The 21,299-nt window shown below is 35.6% G+C and overlaps 1 protein-coding gene across 1 annotated transcript in view; it reads right to left on the reverse strand.

Annotated features, from left to right (window-relative positions):
* Positions 1–21,299, reverse strand: part of DNAH14 (dynein, axonemal, heavy chain 14) — a 390,354-nt gene that overhangs the window by 231,369 nt on the left and 137,686 nt on the right. The window contains 6 exon segments of the mRNA XM_008567995.1: positions 1,883–1,966; positions 2,807–2,925; positions 3,014–3,118; positions 11,685–11,856; positions 14,731–14,852; positions 20,414–20,659. Of these exon segments, the coding sequence (XP_008566217.1) occupies positions 1,883–1,966; positions 2,807–2,925; positions 3,014–3,118; positions 11,685–11,856; positions 14,731–14,852; positions 20,414–20,659 (848 nt within the window).

Raw genomic sequence — 21,299 nt, forward strand, 5'->3', positions numbered from 1 at the left:
GCCGGAAAAGGAAAAAAAAAAAAAAAAAAAAAAAAAAAAAAAAAAAAAAAAAAAGAAAATGGGCAAAGAATCTAAATAGACATTTCTCAAAGGAAGACACAGAAATGGTCAACAGATATATTAAAAAATGCTCAACATTACTAATAATTAGGGAAATCCAAATTAACACTACAAGGAGACATCACCTTGCACCTGTCAGAAAGGCTATTATGAGAAAGAGAAAAGACAAGTGTTTGAGAGAATGCGGAAAAAAGGGAACCCTTGTGCACTGTTGATGGGGATGTAAATCCATATAGACATTATGGAAAACACTATGGAGGTTCCTCGAAAACCTAAAAATTACCTAAGAATTACCGTATGACTCAACAAGCCCACTTCTGGGTATATATCCAAAGTAACTGAAATCAGTATGTTGAAGACATGTCTGCACTCCCATGTTCACTGCAGCACTATTCACAACAGCCAACATACGGAAGTAACCTGAGTGTCCATCCACAGATGAATGGATAAAAAAAATGTGGTGTATACACAATTGGAATGCTATTTAGTGCTAAAAAAGAAGGAAATTCTATCATTTGTTACAAAGTGAATGAACCTGGAGGATATTATGCTAAGAGGAATAAGCCAGGCACAGAAAGACAAATACCACATGATCTCACTTACATGTAAATCTAAAAATGTTGAATTCATAGAAGTGGAGAGTAGAATGGTGATTACCAGAAGTGGGGGTGGGCAGGATGGCACCTTGTACCCCATAAATACATACAATTATTATTTGTCAATTAAAATAAAATAAAGAAAATATTTTTAAAAACTTTGTAAATTCTGAAGAGAATAAAACATCTTTAGTTTGATAAGGGATATATTTCAAAAACCTAAGCATCATGGTCAAACTTTCCCAATAAAATTAAAAGCAAAAAAAGGATGCTCATTGTCATCTGTGCTTTTCAACATTATATGAAATTCATCATTCAAAGTAACATAAAAAGAAAATGACATTTTAAAAAGAATTGTAAAGAAAAAGACAGGATTATCATTATCAGCAAATGATATGATTGTCTAACCAGAAAAATCCCAGAGCAACAATTGAAAAACTGCTTGTCTTTTTTATATAAACACTCAGAATCATTTTTTCAGGTTTCCTTGCCTAAAAAAGTCCCTCCTTAACTGTAAGATGACATCTAGTTCTTATTACATCACCCCAGGGGTAGGAACTGGGGCAAAAAAGCGCCAAAGTGGTTATTCATATAAGTAAATAATAATCTGCTCTGTTCTAGAAACCTTGTACTCGTATTGGCATTCAAAATAATATTAATAAACATAGATATAAAAACTTAAAGATCAATAGCCTTTCTATAACCAATAGCTAGTTTTTAGAAATGTAATAAAACTCTTCTCGTCAAATTAGTTTTAAAGGTTCTTTTAAACCTCAGAACTCTGGGGTTCTTTTCCTTTACTCTGAACAGATAGCAATGATAGACTAAAATATAAAAAGATTAAAAAGACTAAGGCAAGTAAACAATTCTACGAAGTAAAAGTGGAACCAAAATGCAAAGTAGCAAGGCTGGCTAAAACTGGAGGCCTACTGAGCACTAGGTCTTCTGAAAGCAGGCAGAGGTGGACATGAGTTTAGATCCTGGACAGTTTTCAGATACATATAAATCTCAACATACACAAAAACTGTCTGAATGTTGTCCATGATTACACTCTCAAACTGACACTTACACTGTAAAAATGATTATTTTCCACTTAGTCATATGCCATCATGTTCTATGAAAATCCATTTCATAAAGCACTTTACTCCATATACTTCTCTGGATATTTCCCACTTAGGTTAGTACTGAGTTTTTAAAAAATATATATAATTTTAAGATCTGAAAATTGTACTTACTTTTTTAGCACATCAAACATGCTCTTTTCTACATTTACCATCCACTGTTCTACAGCACTTCTTATACGGATTTTCCTATAATTCATTTCAAAAATAATATTATGAAAATTTATTTATGTTTCAGTGCTTTGACAAGCCTGTAGACTAAGTTTTCTACACACTTTTCTAATATTCATGGGTCGAAGGACTATAATTCTATAATGTCTTTTGGTTTCTAGATCTTAATTTGGAAAACTATGCAGAAAACATATTACCTACCTTTAGGAAATTCTGACATCAAAACCATGAATTTACACAATAAATAGTTTCAGTGTAAAATATGAATTTATAAGACAGATAAATTGTTTTAGAAAACATATTTGGATCTCTCTTTGGCTCTGTGAAACACTAGGGTTAGGGGTTTCAGTGGATAAGAAGGCTTGGGCACAGTATTTTTGAAATCGCCTTACATTAAGAGCCACATGCCAGAGGTAGAGAGTCCTCGTGGGACTGGGAGCTGACCATGATGAAGCCAAAAGCCAGAAGAAGCAGCAGTGGGAGTAGCATTAACAACTCCAGACAAATAGCAAATTTCCTTCCTACTGATGTTCATATAATAAAACCAAAAATGGGACAAGCACTAAAGAGAGTAGGAAACTTAAGACAGAGTTCAATGATAGAGCAAAAAGGTAGACGCAAATTAGAAAGCACCCAGGAGTTTAAAGATTACTTTACTTTTACTTAAAGCAAAGGTGAGAAGAGTATGTATTATGGAGACTATGGAAAGGTCAAAGTGTGTTTGTATAAGGATATTATCTTTGAAGGAATAGTTTACGTAGCAAATGTCTATGAAATATCAGAAGTTTTAAAGCAGTGGTTTTAAACAGTAAGGTTTTACAGAGTCTAAACACTTAGTTTGTAACATATTTATCATACTTTGGCAGCACAAGACCTTCTCCTTCAGCAGATATGAGCATTTTTACAGCAGGAGGGCCAACTTCTTGTTTCCATATCAATAATTGTTTTATATTTTCAAAGCATTTCACAAGATGAGGCTGTGAACCAGAAACATATATCAGTAACATTATAAAATCTGGACCTTGTCAAGAAATTATATTGCGAAACAGAGAATAATGTTATTACCTGTATAGACTCAGGATTTCTGCTATCAGCTAGAATATCAAGAAGTTCAGCATTGCTAAGAAAGTAAAATCTTGGGAAAACCATTCTTTTAATTTCAAGGTAGTCCTGTCCAGGACCAAAAGAAATGCAATTCAGAATATATTTTTAATCATGATATGAATCACGTCCTCATTTGGGCCTACATTTACACACAAAAGCCACAATAGTGAAGTTAGAGTAGTATATACAGCAGTACCATCCCATGATCAATGAAAACTATACTTAAATTGCTAAAAAAATTTTTTTAGTAAAGCAAAACAAGTGGAAAAAAACCAAAAAATTCCACCCTTACACAGACACCATTTTATTATTTATCATTAATAAAACACTCTATTTTTTATTTTCAAGATTGCTTTCTCATGTTTCAAACTTTCTGCTCTTATCTACCAACGAAGATACTTCAAAAATTTCAAAGAAAGATTCGTATTATCTTTCTGTTCTATTTTTCCATGAACTTTTTGAAATTCCTTGTATAAATGGAGTTATCACCTTAGAGGATAAATTATCATTTCACAGATGACCTCACATGCTACTGTACAGAGATTTCCTACTCCTCCCACAACTTAGCTGCATTGACAGCAGCCTTAAGTCTTTCCTTCTTTTTAGAGAAAGAGATACCCATTCACTTACGACAGATTGATTCCCTTGTTTTATTTATTACTCTCCTATGTCTTTAATCTCTCCCTTGCAACAGGCCTCCCCCTTAAATCTCTCATATTAAAAATATAAGAAGCCCTCCCTCTCCCTGTTCTCCTCTAGCTACTGTCTACTTGCCCATCTTCTCTCCACAATCAAAATTCTTGAAAAGGGGGCCGGCCCAGTGGCGCACTGCTATAGTGCACCGCTTGAGAAGTGCGGCGGCGCTCCCGCCGAGGGTTCGGATCCCACATACAGACCGGTTCCGGGGGGCGACACTGAGGGTTGTGATCCGTTGCCGGACACGGAAAAAGACAAAAAGGAAAAAAAAAAATTCTTGAAAAGATAGTCCGTAAACTCAAAATCTTTATTTACTCATCTCTTAGTCATCTCACACTCTGCCATCTGGCCCTCACTGTTACCAAATTTACTGGGAGCTTTTCAGTCTTCATGTTACATGATATTTCCATAGCATTTGACTCCACTGCCTCTGCTCTTGTTCCGACTACTGGAATTTCACTCTCTTCCATTTGTCAGCCACTTCTTATCACTTTTTCTCAAGAGTCCCTCTTTGTCCCCCACACCTTAACGTTGACGTCTCTTGAGTTCCATCCTCACCACTCTTCCTGCTCGTCATGTTCTTCTTGAGCTATTTGGTACATACTCACTTGTTCTTCAGCTCAGACCACTTCTCTCTGCCCCAGATTTATATATACAATCCCCAACTGAAGAGGTTCACTTGAATGTCCCATAAGTACTTTATCTTCAGTATGAACAAACTTACTTGTTTCCACACAAGCCTCTTCCTTCCTATGTCTGGACTGTGATTATTTTCCACTTTCCAGGACCTCTTTCTTGTATCCTCTACTCACCTACCTTGAACTTGTGGCTCTATACTTTCTTTCATCTTCACCATGGCCTTACTTTAGCCCACTGATATTTCTAGTCTTGTAACTGGTTTATAATACCTATTCTCAAAACTCCAATCCATACTCTGCTTTTTTCCTAGAGAGATATTTCTGAATTAAATTATCTCACTCTCCTGCTTATAATCTTTCAGTAGCTACTCATAAAAGTCAAAACTTCAAGGTCCTTCACTCTCTTCCCCCTGCCTCCCTGGAGAATCTCATCTCTTCCCACTTTCCCATTTGCAACCTGTTTCATCTGCAACATCTTGCTAACAACTCCAGAATGTGCCATACTTGCTCATGCTTCCATGTCTTTGTACATTTTCCCTTTGCTCTTTTCACCCAGCCACACACCCACTTATACAATACTCCGAATCTTTTACCTAGCTAATACTAGGTAATACTTCTTTCAAGACCCAGGTCGGTTATCACTTTTCCCAGGCTGGGTTAATTTCTCCTCTTTGATATGGCCATACCATCCAACTTATCATAACATATACCACATGTAATAATCTCTTTACTTTTTTGTTTCCTATACTAGATTTTGAATTGTGTAATAGTAGAGAATATATCTTTTATCTCTGTAGTCCCAACACTTAGAAGCAGTGCTTGGTATAAAGTGGGTTTTCAATATATAAGTAGAAGACTACTGGTTTGTAATGATCCTCAGTAATAGTTCAAACATGTGCTAGAAATTACTGGAAGACTTATCTCAATGATTGACTGGTAAATTGTCTATTATTACACAGAATCTACTGGTAAATTGTCTATTATTACAAAGAATCGGCTCCTTATGCTTGCCCTAGAGCATGGATTTGTATTGAGGAGGGCCTGCCTGGACAGAGAGTTTTCTATAGGCTGTGACTCCCTATAGTTTTTCTAGAGGGGTATGCACAACCACTGTGACTAGTATTCAACAAGGAAAAGCGATGAATGCCTGAAAAAATCATCTTGGTTTAAGAAGTGAATATGTGCACCACAAATCTCAAATATTAAAACCCAGTATTAAAGGGTATGGCCTATGGATGGCAGCAATGTTCCTGGGTAGCACTCAAGATGCTGGCAGCCCCCCACCTGCTGCCCAGGGACCTCACTAGTCATGGGCAGCCTCTGCCTGCTTGACAGAGGGCAGCAGTGTGTCTGGAACCTTGCCAACCATGAACCTCAGCCCCTGCCACTGCCACTGTTGTTGCATGAGTGGTCCACCATAGCCACCACCACAGCCACTGCTGCTGCAGGGTGGCTCACTACCACAGCAGCAGCCACCACCACCTTATAGGTGGACTACTGACCACTTGATGGCACTGATAAAAGGAGAGTCACCAGTGGAGCCTAGGAAAAGAGGTGAGTGAGTGCAGACCCATGACTTAGTGGCCCAATCCACAGTGGGAGTTATGCTGCCCCATGTGGCAGCACCTGGCGGAGAGGTACATGTATAGCCTACATGACTGCCTTGATCCAAAGAGAGATACATGCAAAACCCTCTGAGAGTGCAGAAACCCAGGATACCCATACAGAGTAAGGAAGAAAATTCCCAATCACCGCCAATCCATCCCCCAACTGGGGGATGCAAGGACTAAGGAGGAACCTCTGCTTATAGGAAAGAGGAAAGAGAAAACCCACCCAGGGTCACCCATTCAAACTGAGGCACTCTAGTATACCCCAGTGCACGCATCAGGGTCATAGGATGTTAGCTGGGGTATCAATACGCCCATTCTGGCCCACTCCAGCTAATGAGTGACAGAGCACCCAGATGCTTCTCCTAAGAACTTGAGAGCTCATCCATGTCCTTGATGAACCAACACAATGTCACGAACCTTAGCAAGGAATAACTAAGTGACCGAGTGCCTAGGCCATGGAAACACTCACACACAACTCCAACAGTGAATACAGCCTAAGTACGCACATGGAGACTATGCTACTGTGTCTGCTCGAAACCAATATTAAAACACCCCAGTCAGTGGTCAATATAAAACATATCAACAGGAGGAAAGAGAAAGTCTCTCTCCTCAAAGCCTACTCCAGAATAACAGAAGAAGCAACTGCTCTACCAGATAACCAGACATCAATGGAAAGACACTAGAAATATGGAAAAAACAAACAAAACAAGAAAATATAACACCATCAAAAGAATACAATGATTCTTACATACCATACTCTATAGAGCAGGAAACCCTTGAAATGACTGAAGAGGAATTCCTAGCAACAACCTTAAGGAAACTCACCGAGATACAAGAAGACTCAGTAAGATGACACAATGAAATGAGAAAAAGTATCCAGGATTTGAAGGAGGAATTTACAAAGAGATTAATACCTTAAAAAGAATGTAGCAGAACTCTTGTAAATGAAGTATTCATTCAATGAAATAAAAAACATTACCAAGAACTTAAACACCAGATTAGAACAAGCAGAAGAAAGAATTTCTAATCTTGAAGATGGTCTTTTTGAAATAACCCAGGTTGACAAAAAGAAAAGAAAAAAGAATTTAAAAAATGAAGAAAATTTAGCAGAGCTAGCAGACAATCTTAAGTGCAGAAACAAAACATCTGAATCAAGGTTTTTCTGGGAGAAGAGGAAAAAGGAAAAGGCACTGAAAACCTATTCAATGAAATAATACCAGAAAACTTCCCAGTATAGGGAGTGACACGGACCTTCAGGTCATATGTTTCCAAGACAAACAAAAACACAGGATTTTAACTACACTTTAGACCAGTTAGACTTGGCAGATATCTACAGAACATTTCATCCAACAACTACAGAATATACATTCTTTTCATCACCACATGGAACATTATCCAGTAGGGCCATAAGTTGCATCACAAATCAAGTCTCAGCAAATTTTAAAAAACTGAAATCATTTGAAGTATATTTTCAGACCACATGGATTAAAACTAGAAATGAATAACAAGCAAAACTATTGAAACTATACAAATACATGGAAATTAAATAACATGCGCCTGAAAAACCCACAGGTCCAAGAAGAAATTAAATGGAAATAAAAAAATTCTTGAAACTAATGAAAATAAAAACATATCAGACCAAAACCTGTGGGATACTACAAAGGCAGCAATAAAAGGGAAATTTACTGCAATAAATGCTTACATCAAAGGAACAGAAAGATTTTAAATAACATAATGCTACGCCTCAAAGAACTAGAAAAAAAAAGAACAATCCAATCCCAAAAGTAGATGATGCAACAAAATAATTAAGATCAGAGTAGAACTAAATGAAAGAAAAACCCAAAATATGATACAAAAGATCAATGAAACAGAAAATTGGTTTTCTGAGAAGATAAACAAAACAGACAAACCAGGCTAGGCTAAGTAAAAAAAGAAAGAAGACCCAAATAACAAAAATCAGAAATAAAAAAGGACACATTACAACTGACACCACAGGAATACAAATAATCATTAGAGAATATTATAAACAACTATATGCCACAAATTTGAAAATCTGGAGGAAATGGATAGTTTTTTTGGACACATGCAAACTACCAACGGTGAATCAAGAAGAAACAGAAAACCTGAACAGACCAATGACATGCAACGAGATTGAAGCAGTAAGCAGCAGTCTCCCAACAAAGAAAAGCCCAGGAACGTATGGCTATACTGCTGAATTCTATCAAACCTTTCAAGAGGAATTAATATCTATTATCTTCAAACTATTCCGAAAAGTTGAAAGAGAGGCCATTCTCCCAAACTCATTGTATGAGGCCAGCATCACCCTTATACTGAAACCAGACAGAGATACAACAAAAAAGAAAACAACAGACCAATATCTCTGATGAACATAAATGCAACAATCCTAAACAAAGTATTAGCAATCAGAAAACAGCAACACATGAAAAAAATTATACACCATGATCAAGTGGAATTCATCCCAGGGAGGCCAGCATGGTTCAACATGCACACATCAATAAGTGTGATACACCACATCGACAAAATCAAGGACAGAAACCATATGATTATCTCAATAGACACAGAAAAAGCATTTGATAAAATTCAACATCACTTCATGATAAAGACTCTCAGCAAATTAGGTATAGAAGGAAAACATCTCAACACAATAAAAGCCTTACATGACAAACCCACCACCAATATCATCCTGAATGGGGAAAAGCTAAAGTCTTTCTCTTAATAACAATAATGAAAGAAGGACTCACCACTCCTATTTAACTTACTATTGGAAGTACTAACTGGAGCAATCAGGAAAGAGAAAGAAATAAAGGGCATCCAGGCTGGAGAAGATGAAGTCAAATTGTCCCTGTCTACAGATGACATGATCCTATTTATAGAAAAACCTAAAGACTCTACCAAAAACTCTTAGAGCTGATAAATGATTTCAGTAAAGTTGCAGATATAAAATCAACATGCAAAAATAAGCAGAATTTTTATACTCCAATAAAGAACTAGCAGAAAAAGAAATCAAGAAAGCAAGCCCATTTATAATTGTCATTAAAAAATAAAATACCTAGGAATAAATTAACCAGGGAGGTGAAAGATTTCTACAATGAGAACTACAAATTACTGCTGAAAGAAATTAAGGAGGACACAAAAAAGTGCAAAGACATTCCATGCTCTTGGACTGGAAGAATTAACATTGTGAAAATGTCCATACTACCCAAAAAGATCTACAAATTCAATGCAATCTCCATCAAAATACCAATGACATTCTCCACAGGAATAGAAAAAACAATCCTAACATTCATAAGGAACAACAAAAGACCCTGAATAGCCAAAACAATCCTGAGCAAAAATAACGCCAGAAGCATAACACTACCTGACTTTGAATTAAACTATAAAGCTATGGTAACAAAAAGAGCATGGTACTGGCATAAAAACAGACACTTGGACCAATGGAACAGAATAGAGAGCCCAGAATCCACATATTTTCAGCCAACTGATCTCTGAAAAAGTGAGAAGAACACACATCGGGGAAAAGACTGCTTCTTCAATAAATGGTCCTGGGAAAACTGGACATTCATATGTAGAAGAATGAAAGTAGACTTGTACCACTCGCCACATATCAAAATCAACTCAAATGGATTAAAGCTTAGATATAAGACCTGAAACTACAATAATCCTGAAAGAAAACACATGGGAAACACTTCAGGAAGTAGGACTGGACAAGAACTTTATGAATAAGAGACCTCAAAAGCACAGGCAACCAAAGAAAAAAACCAAATGGGATTGTATCAAGCTAAAAAGCTTCTGCACAGCAAAAGAAACAATTAAGAGAACAAAAAGACAATCTACAGAGTGGAAGAAAGTGTTTGCAAAGTATGCATCCAACAAGGGATTAATACCAAGAATATACAAGGAATTCAAACAACGTAACAGTAAAGAAACAAGAAACACTACTAAAAAATGGGCAAAAGAGCTGAATAGGCATTTCTCAAAGAAGATACACAAATGGCCAAAAGACACATGGAAAAATGCTCAACATTACTAAGCATCGGGGAAATGCAAATCAAAACAACACTGAGGCATCATCACACCCCAGTTATCAAAAAGACAGAGAATAACAAATGCTGGCAAGGATGTGGAGAAAGGGAAATCTTCCTACACTGTTGGTGGGACTGTAAATTAGTGTAGCCATTATGGAAAACAGTATGGAGATTCCTCAAACAACTACATATAGAACTGCCATATGCTCCAGCAATCCCACTGCTGGGTGTATACACAAAGGAATGGAAATCATCATGGTGAAGGGACACCTGCACTGCCATGTTTATTGCAGCTCTATTTACAATATCCAAAAGTTGCAATCAACCTAAATGCCCATTGATGGACGAGTGGATAAGAAAATTGTGGTATATATACACAATGGAAAACTACTGTGCCATAAAGAAGAATGAAGTTCTGCCATTCACAGCAACATGGATGAACTTAGAGAAAATTATGTTAAGTGAAATAAACCAGGCACAGAAAGAAATACATGTCTTCACTTATAAGTGGGAGATAAAAGATAACAACATCAAAGAACAAAACAACAAAAATGAAAGGAAAGAAAGATGCAATAGTCACAATAATTCACTGAACTTTCAAAAGGAGAGAACAGAACTGAGGCTACTGGGAGAGGTGGAAGGGCAGGAGGGTTTGCATGAAATTGGTAAAGGGCTACAAAAAATGATTACATTGTGTAATGTTGAATATACTAATTATCTTGATTTGAGCATCACATAATGTACATAGGTATTGCTATTCAACACTTTACCCCACAGATATGTACAACCTATTAAAAAAGCCCAGTACAGAAAGAAAAACACAACATGTACTCATTTATAAGTGGGAGCTAAAAAGGAAAGAAAGGAAGGAAGGAAAGAGAGACAGAGAGAATGGAAGAAAGAATGAAAGAAAGAAAAAAGAATGAAAAAGAAAACAATAATACATTGAACTTTCAGAAGGAGAGAACAGAACTGTGCTGACTAGAGGTGGGAAAAGAGGGGGAGGGGTAAAGGAGAAATTGGTTAATGGGCACAAGAAATGATTACAATTTGTAATGATGAACATGCTAATTATCCTGATTTGATCATCACAGATTGTACAGGCATAGATATTCAACTCTGTACTCCACATATATGTATAATTCAATTATGTTTCAATTAAAAAAAAGGTTATGTATGTCTAGTTGACAATTTAATATTATGGCAATGTATAAATATATGATATCAGTAATTTATAAACTTGTCAAAATATTGTTTCAAATTCTGCTAAATTTATCAACTTAATGTAATAGTAGTGCTAATAAAACTAATTAACCTTAAGTACTTTCTTTGTGCCAGCTCTTGTGCCTTAAATTAATCAACCCATTTAGCACAAATCCCTCGGGTAGCACTATCATTCTCAACTTAAAGATAAGGGAACCTGGGCACTTTAAAGTTTGATTCTTTGCCTATGTCATTTAGATTATTTCATCCCCTTTTTCTTTTGATAATATTTTCAGTAATGCTATAGAGAGCGAGAGATTAAAAAACTGTTGGCAGCTGGAGTAAAGAAGAAAATCTGACATGGAATTAGTTTCCGCAGTGTATTAAACTACATTTGTAGAGTAAATGATTCTCCACTTTAGGATAGCTGTAGTTTTACCTCAAGACTTTTCTTTATATGTTCAAGACGTATATTGCAATTTTGCAGAATTTCAAGGATTCCTGCAGAGGTTGTTATTTGCAAAGCGTTCAGTTTGTTTTGTACTTTTGACATTATTTCTCTCCACATGGAAATCACCTGAGAGAAAAGTTTTGCTTCTGCTGGGAGCTGCCTTTAGAAATAAAATTAGACGTAATTTTATTTTTTGAAGGCACTATAAATCTAAAAACATTTGCTACAGAGTATTTATAAAACATTTTGATATGCTATATTTTTCCTGATTAATCACTAATTATAAACATTTTCTGAGTTCCTATTATGTACAAATAATGTACATGGCAAGAAATACTAGGAAAAATTAGACATAACATCATTTAACAAGATTATACTTAGTGTGCAGTGAAAGACACAATTATACACAAATTCTACCTAAGCAGAAGTGATTTGTGTCCTCAGAAATGTAGTAAAACAAGGGGCTACTGAATTTCTAGAGAGGAAATGGAATCTAGGGAGAGCTTCTTGGAGAAGAATTTGTTCTAGGTTTTAAAGGAGGAGTAGGGCTTTGATGTGAAGAGAAGTCAGAGAAGGCATTAGCTTAGGAGCAGGAGTAGAGAGACTTGCACAAGAAAACTGGAGTTCTATTAATGATTATGTAATCTTAGAAGATAATGACATGTAAAGCAAATGTCAGCCTTGGCGCAGAAATTTCCCTTTACAAACTATTGTCATTATTTTTTCCCCCTTAGTAAAGGGAAGCAAAACCCACATGTGGCATGGCAATCCATTTATATATTAATTTAGTTTTGCTTCTGCTGCTGTTGAAGTTGAACGAGGAAGTGGTTTCAGAAGTGTGGGGACTGGTTCTTTCACTTTCTCTGCTCACTTATTTCTCATCCCCATCCCACCGTAGCCCCAACCTGATTTAAGCTCCTTATGGCTTAGAAGTTGGGGAGGAAAGTAGAGGAAAAGCCATTTTTTTTTTTTTTCATTCAGCTAGTGTGGCTTTGAATCCTCTTTTGGCTCTTGAATGCCTCCCGTCATGGCAGATGTCCATTGGCTATATATTGCTGGGGTTTTTAGAGTACTTCCAACAGGAACCTTCGTATTTATCCATTCCTTGGCCCTCTCCTGCTGACCTCTTAAGGATTTCTCCAGACCCTGATATAAGTGGTATACTTCTGGGATGCCCTTGTTCTGGCCAGCAGCCAGTTTGGGTGGAGATCTTTCAAAATGGTTCTAGCTTGGAACTTTTACTGTGTCTCTATAGTCTAAGTCACGATTTCTCACCTTTAGCACTGTTGACATTTTGGACAAAATAATTCTTTGTTGTTGTTGGGGGGCAAGGGCACTGTCCTGTGCACTGCAGTCTTTTTAACAGCATTCTGGACCTCCGCCCACTAGATGCCAGTACTATCACCTCAGCTGTGACAACTAAAACTGTTTCTGGTCTTTGCAAAATTATCTCCTAGAGGGCAAAATCACCTCCTGTTGGGAACCACTGGTCTAAGATAACCAAGTATTCGTGCACTTCTTCCTTGCCCTGCTACTAAAGCCTGTTTCAGAATTCTCCAGAGAAGCAGCAAGCCCTAATTTTTAATGCCCCACACTCTAGGGCAATACATGTCAAGCTCTCCCAAGAACCTTCCCACCATTATCCCACTCACCATCTTGAGTGATGGGCCTAGAAGTTTCTATAGCTCAGCAAAAACCCTATCGGAGAGGAAACTTCAGTCTCACCTTCTGTTAAACACCCTACCAATCTCTCTGGGAGGTTCTAGTGCAGCCCTCAGTTAGTTTGGTGTGGGGGTAAATGGCACAGCATTCTTTACTCTTGTAAATTCCCCTTATAGAATTCTACCCTCTAATGAATCTCTTGTTTCTTTCTTCTTTTTCTTATTTTTCCCCTGGTACCAGGCCACATTGCCCTTCTCCATTAGTCAAAGGCAGGTCCATTACAGACCCATTTTTCCCCTTTTCTTTAGATCTATTGTATAGGAGCCTTCAGCATCCTTTAATTAAAAGTCTCCCTTTCAACCTCAGCAAATCCTGTAAAAGAACAATGTAGTGACACTTTGAACCCTCTTCCTTGGAGTCTGATCTCTTCATTAACTAAGAAATCTCTAGTGAAAATAGTATTAATGTTTGAATTTAAGGCTCAAAGTTGTAGCAATCATAAAAGATATACTCCTCAGCTATGTGGTTTCACTTTTGAGGACTTTCAAAATAACTATAGATTAACAGAAGAATCCCAAGCATTCATATGTTAAGAAATATATATGTATAACAATAATAGATATTGTTCCTTACAAAGCGATATGCACATCTAAACAGTTTTCTTTTATAAAATTCTAATGGCTCCCTTTTGCCTCCATGTTCAAAACTGCTTAACATGATATTCTTAACCTGAGGTCTTCCATTGCTTTAATACGCCTTTCAAATATACATTCTATGACTTCCTACCTTATTTCAGAATGGCTCCTAGACTAGCTGTGTCATTTACTGTCAGTAATTTAAACTATGCCTAGACAATTCATTTGTCTCAACTTAAGCATTCTTAAGACCAGTCACTTAAAAAAAGTTAGAGGTCATTTAATTTGAAGGCTATGAATTCAAAGAAAAGGTAGAATTTAAAAAAATTACCCAGACCTTCTACTCTTCCACTTGGTCCAAAGTAAGCAATTCTCATTAACGTATGAATGCTGCTAAAACATATTTATTATTCACATCAAAACTGTGTTAATATTCCAGAACTAAACAGATACATAATATTGTGTCCTAGAGATTATAATGATGTATCTGACACTTCTTTCCCAGTCCTTTATATTTTTATATCAATAATTGAGAAACAAGGCTTTTTACAAAAATGTGATGCTTGTAATCTTTTATGAAAGACAATAAAAATAATAATTATTCAGCAGATTATACTTGTATGTCTACAGGTAGAATAGTTTGACTGTTCATTGACTTCTTAAGGATTACAGAAAATAAATCACCTACCATGCATTTTATTTTTTACGTGTACATAGTACATTTTAAGTATTTTTACCTTTGTATTTCTAAAGAATGAAAGATTGGTTCAAGATAAAGCCAATTTCTTTGACAATTCATCCATTCCTCAAGGGTGTAAGAGAAGAGAGTGAAGTTTTGATCCCATTTATTCACAAGATCCTACAATGATAAAAACACACCTGTGTACAAATCTAAATATATAAAATTACTCTATGAGTCACATAATAGAAACTGAGACCAAAGGTAATTGTCAGTCATTGACATACAGAAAATAATTAATAGAGGGTCACGTAGATGAATATAAGTCTAATTACATTTAGTTTTGAGAGAGGTTTAAGATGTCCTGTTCATTAATATTCTGTCTTATTTATTATATCATATACAAATCTTTTTGTAAAAGATTTGAGTAACACACATATGTATACAGAAATTAAAATAAATATCTCCCACTCAACATTTATTTCCTGTTTTCTATTATAAACATAACCAGGAGTTTTGTATGTATATTATTTCAGTCTTTAAGTATTTTTGCCCATATGCACATGTGCTTGTAATATCTTTAATAGTTTACATGAATGCATAAAGTTTACATGTGGTTTCACCTTTGAGGACTTTCAGAATCACTATAGGTTAACAGAAGAATCCCAAGCATTCACCCAACAAAAAATACACATGTATAACAAAAATGGATATTGTTCCCTGAAAAGCAATATTCACATCTAAATAGTTCTCTTTTATAAACTTCTAATGGCTGCCCTTTGCCTAATATAACCATATTATACACATTGTTTTGTAACTTGCTTTTTTTCTTTAACCTAATAATGTCTCCTAGAGAGGTTTTATGTCAGTACTTATAGTTTTTCTTCATTTTTTAAATGATTTCAGACAATTTCATTGTCTGGATACATCTTCTTGCAACTAGTATATTTATTAAAGTAATAGAAAGATGGTTAAAAAATCAATTAATATTAAAATGCTTATTTAAAAACCAGCAAACTAGACCATCTACAACTCTGGCTCCTCAAAGGCAACCACCTGTAATTCATTTATATTTGTCTTCTGGTATTTCCCTCCATATTTCTTTCTTTCTTACTTTCAATAGTTTATTTCAATTTCAATAGTTTATTTATTTTACATTTAAATAGTAAACTTGCATGTATTTAAAGTGTACAATTTCATAAGTTTTGACATATCCTTACACCTGTGAAACAATAATCACCATCAAGATAACAAACCTATTCACTACCCTGAAAGGGTTCCTTGTGCCTCGCTGTAATCCATTCCTCCTACCCCTACCTACTCCCATCCCAGGCAACCACTGATCTAATTTCTGAAACTATAGGTTAGTTTGCATTTTGTAAAATTTTATATAAATGGAATCATACAATATGTATTCTTTTTGGTTTGAGTTCTTTCATTCAACATAATTATTTTGAGATTCATCCATGTGGTTGCATATATCAATAGTTCACTTTCTTTTTATTTCTGAGTATTCTGCTGTACACATACACACGTATGATAAAATATGTTTATCATTCATCTGTTGTACACCTAGGTTCATTTTTCACTATTACAAATAAAACTGTTATGGACACTTACGTACAAGTCTTCGTATGGACATTAGCTTTCCTTTCTCTTGGGTAAATACGTAAAAGTGGAATAGCTGGATCATATGATAGATATATTTTTAACTTTTTAAGACATTTTTTAAGGGGTTTTTTGTAGATTGAATGTCCACCAAAAACTTAATGAAGCTTGACCCCCATTCTAACAGTGCTAAGAGGGTGCGGAATCTCATTATGGTATTTGAAAGGTGGGGCCTTTGAGAGGTGATTAGATTATGAGGACTGTGCCATCATGAATAGATCAATCTATTCATGGAATAATGGGAGTGGCTCTAACAGCTTTATAAGGAGGGCAAGTGAGAAAGTTAGCCCTTTCTTGCTCAGCCCATTCTCACCATGTGATACCCTGGTTGCCATGGGACCTATAGAGTTCCCACCCAGAAGACCCTCACCAAATGTGTCCCCTGTACTGTGAACTTTCCAGCCTCCAAAACTATAAGAAATAAATTTCATTTCTTTATAAATTACCCAGTTTCACGTATTCTGTTACAAGCAATATAAACAGACTAATACAGGGTCGTAACATTTTATATTCTACACAGCAGTATATGAGATTTCTAGTTCCTCTACACCCACACTAACACTTGAGATCATCAGTCTTTGTAATTTTAGTCATTTCTTAGGGTGCATACTGGTATGTCATTGTGCTTTTAGCATTCCTCTAATAAATAATGAAGTTAAGCATCTTTTTAATGTGGGTTTTTCCCCCGTTATTATTTGGTGAAGTGTCTATTCAAATCTTTTGCCCATTTCTTTATTGGGTTGTTTTGTCTCATTACTATTTAATTTTGAGAATTAAGTATGATGGTATACTTATATTTTTCATAGATGTCCTTTATCATAGCAATGTTCTCTTCTAGTCCTAATTTAAGTTTGTTTTCTTTCTTTTTTAAAATTAGAATGGATGTTGGATTTTTTAAAATGTTTTTTCAGCATGCACTGAGATTATATGGTTTTCTTTTTAAGTTTAATGAGGTGAATTATATTAATTGATTTTTGAATGCAAACCAACCCGGCATTTCTCAAATTAATCCTTCTTGTTCTTAATACACCATGCTTTTTATATGTCAGTGGATTTGATTTGGAAAATTTTGTTTAGAACTGTTGCACCCATATTCAAGAGGGCTCTTGGTTTGTAGTTTTCTTATAATGTCTTTGTCTGGTTTTGGCTGGCCTCATAGAATAAGTTAGGAAGGATTCTTTCTTCTAGTTTCCTGGAAGAATTGGTATAGAACTGGTATGGTATTATATCTTAGTTAAATATTTTGTACAAGCCATCTTGGCTTATACTACTCCTGTGGGAAGGTTTTTAACTCCTATTTCAATATTTCTTGTATGTAGAGCTATTTCAGTTATCTATTTATTCTTGAATAAGTTTAGTAATTTGTATTTTTTAAGTTAATTGTCCATTTCATCTAAGTCCTTAAACTTATCAACTTAAATTTGTTTGTATTCCCTTGTTATCCTTTCACATCTGTAGAATCTGTAGTGATGTCACCCTTTTGCTTCCTAATATTGGTAATTTGTCTCCTATTTTTCCATTGGTTTAAGCAAATAATTATGATGTTTCTTGTGCTTGGAGTGTTTTGAGCTTCTTAGACCAATGGCTTTATAGTTTTTTTTTTTTTTCCTTTTTGTCTTTTTTTCGTGGCCGGCAACGGATTGCAACCCTCAGTGTCGCGCCCGCACCTCGCTCAGCCAGTGAGCGGCCGGTCTGTATGTGGGATCCGAACCCTTGGCAGGAGTGCCGCCGCGCTCTCAAGCGGCGTACTGTAGCAGTGCGCCACTGGGCCGGCCCTTTTTTTTTTTTTTTTTGGCTTTATAGTTTTTGATACATTTGAAAAATTCTGGTTATTAGTTTTTCAGGCTTTATTTTTGTTTGTTCGTTTCCTTTTACTCCTCTTCTTGGGGGATTCCAATTACCTGTTAGATCACCCAAAATTTTCCCACAGCTCACTGATGCTCTTTTCATTTTTTAAAAACTCCTTTTTTCTCCTGTATCTTACTTTGTATAGTTTCTAATGCTGTTTTTAAATTCACCAATCTTTTTTTCTGCAAAGTCTAATCTGCTGTTGATTCCATCCAATGTACTTTTCATCTTGGACATTGTAGTTTTTCCCTCTAGAAGTTTGATTCTGGCCTTTTAAAAATAACTTCCATATTTTTAATCTACTTAAATTTTTAACATGTGGAATATATTTATAACCATTTTAATGTCCCTGCCTCTAATTCTAACATCTATGTTAGTACTGGCTCAGTTTCCATTGGTTAATTTTTCTTTTCACAATGGGTCCTATTTTCTTTCTTCTTTGCATGTCTGGTAACATTTGATTTGGTTCTACACATTGTGAATTTTACCTTATTGGGTACTGCATATTTTTGTATTCCTATAAATAGTCTTGAGCTTTGTTCTGGGTGCAGTTAAATAACTTAGAAACAGTTTCATCATTTTGGGTCTTTCTTTTGATTTGTTAGGGAGGACAAGAGCAGCATTTAGCCTAGGGCTAATTATTCCACATTACTGTGGCAAGACTCTTTTGATACTCTATGTAATGCTCATGAATTATGAGGTTTTCTGTTGCAGCTGGTGGATACAGGCACTATTCCCAGTGTTGTGTGAGCACCGTGCAATGTTCTCACTAATCCTCTCAACTGGTTGTTTCTCTGGCCTCCAGTAGTTTCCTCATATTTGTGTGCTGTTGATTGGGTCTGCCGAATACTTGAGTAGGAACCCTCCACAGATCTCTGAAGTTCCCTCTGTGCAACTCTGTTCTCCTTGTTAAGTTATCCTGCAAACCCTAGCCTCTTTTGACTCTTAAGATTCAACAGCATCTTCTCATATACGGAAGTCTGCCAGGATCTGCCTAGACTCCTCCCTCTCTCTTCCAACCAAAGTCTGGAAACTTAAGGCAGTAAGTTAATGCAATCACAGTGCCCACCTGTTTTGTTTCTCATCTCCCAAGTATCCTTGTCCTTCATTGCCTGATGTCCAGTGTACTGAAATCACTTTCTCATATATTTTTTTCTGATCTGCTTTGGGTATTTCAGGCCAGATGGTAAATTTGGTCCCTGTACTGCATCTTGCTTGAAAGTGGATGTGTGTGTGTGTGTGTGTGTGTGCACACGCGCTGTTGTTTTCAGCTTCTTGAATAGGCCTAATTTGTCATTTGTTAAAATAATTTTTACTTTATAATAAAGGCATTTAATGCTCTAAATATTCATTTTTACAGTGCTCTAGCCAATTGCGACAAGGTTTGATATGTAATTCTCTCCTTGTTGCTTATTTCTCCCATCCAAGTACTAACCAGGCCTGATCCTGCTTAGCTTCCGAAATCAGACGAGATCGGGTGCATTCAGGGTGGTATGGCCACAGACAGCTTATTTCTAATTTTTGAAAAACTGCATTACATTTCCTTTTAAATTTCCAGTTTTTGGGTGTTTTACATTGTTTGCCTCTTTTTTAAAAAAACTATTTTTCTCTATTAATGTTTTATTTTGCTGCATGTTGTTGAAGAAAGTCTGTTTTATTCTGCTTTTGCAATTTATTGAGTTTTTCCTCTAAAGACAAATTAATTGACATTTCCCCTAAGTGTTTGTGTGCTCACGAACAATGTGAATCCCATTTGTAGGGCACATACTTCTCTTTAACTCTCTAGATAATCTATCCATACAGGCATGTACATATATGTGTGTATATGATCAATTATGTTAATTTTGCTATTGAATATCTTTGTACTATAACATATCTTGTTGAGTTTCTTGAGGTTTTTAAATAATTCTTAGGTATTTATTGGATTTGGGGATGCCCAGTGAGAGACTATCAGGGAACACTAAACACTGATGGTAGAAGTCATGATTTATGAGGTCATATTTTTATACGATTTAAATTTATCTTCCCCACCCAAAACTTTTTGACATTTCCTCACGATCAATTAATGTTTCCATAAAAAGTTATTTTTTAATATTCAAACTACTAAATATTCAATCTTATTTCTATGTTATAAATGACTTATACAATTCAAAAGAAATGCAAAAAAAAAGTCATAAATAAAGCTACAGAAAATTAAAATATTTTCTCTTTGTCATAATATTTACCTTAATGGACCCAAGATAGGCAGATCCTTTAATTGTTGCAAGTATGACTTGAGACTCCTCTAATTGAGCTAATATGTCATCAACAGATGAAATTATAAGGATAGAGCAGACCTCTGTGTGATGAAGAGCTAAATGTAAAGGAGTAGCATTCCAAAGATCAATAATCTTAAGTAGCATTTTTTCAAGAGCAGCTTCATTAGTTGCTGAGGCCGATATATCATTTATTTCATTTTCATACTGAAACATCTAAAATGAACAAATTATTCTTTAATATCCAGTGAAGCAAATATTCCTGGTACATTTAAAATGGAAGATTGAGATGCATGTTTCAAAAGGTACATCATAAGTATTAAAAGTCTGATTCCAGTTAAGTTTGTATCCTAACCAGAGACTTCATGGCATAGCCCCTTTCAGTTTTTAATCATCTTATTTCATGTTCTTCAAGTGCAGTAGAAATTTCTAATTTTCCTCTACTTTTAGTCAGTTTAAAGAATATACACCTTCTGCATATGTGCAGATGGTATTTCCTCCAGCTTTTTTCCCTCTGCATTTGCCAACTGCTTATTTTGTGACACACATTTGCTCTCTATAATAATTCTTGAGATACAGTCATCTAAGATAATGCAATTCTATTGGGCAAATTTCCATGGCTCCCCTCTCTTGGCCACATCTCCTTGAAGATCCTCATCTCTACATCTTAGAATTAACTAGGTAGGCTTATTGTTTTTATCTCTGGTTAGGAATAAGGATCTACCACTATTCCCATATGTCATCTCCATGGTGTTAAAAAATGATACCTAATCCCTACATTGAGGTAATGCAGCTCAGTGGGGACTAGGAATAGATAGCTATGACTAGATTTCACCATCTCTGTTATGGGCCTGTC

This window comes from Galeopterus variegatus, unplaced genomic scaffold (assembly GCF_000696425.1).
Source record: "Galeopterus variegatus unplaced genomic scaffold, G_variegatus-3.0.2 Scaffold365, whole genome shotgun sequence".
NCBI lineage: Eukaryota > Metazoa > Chordata > Mammalia > Dermoptera > Cynocephalidae > Galeopterus > Galeopterus variegatus.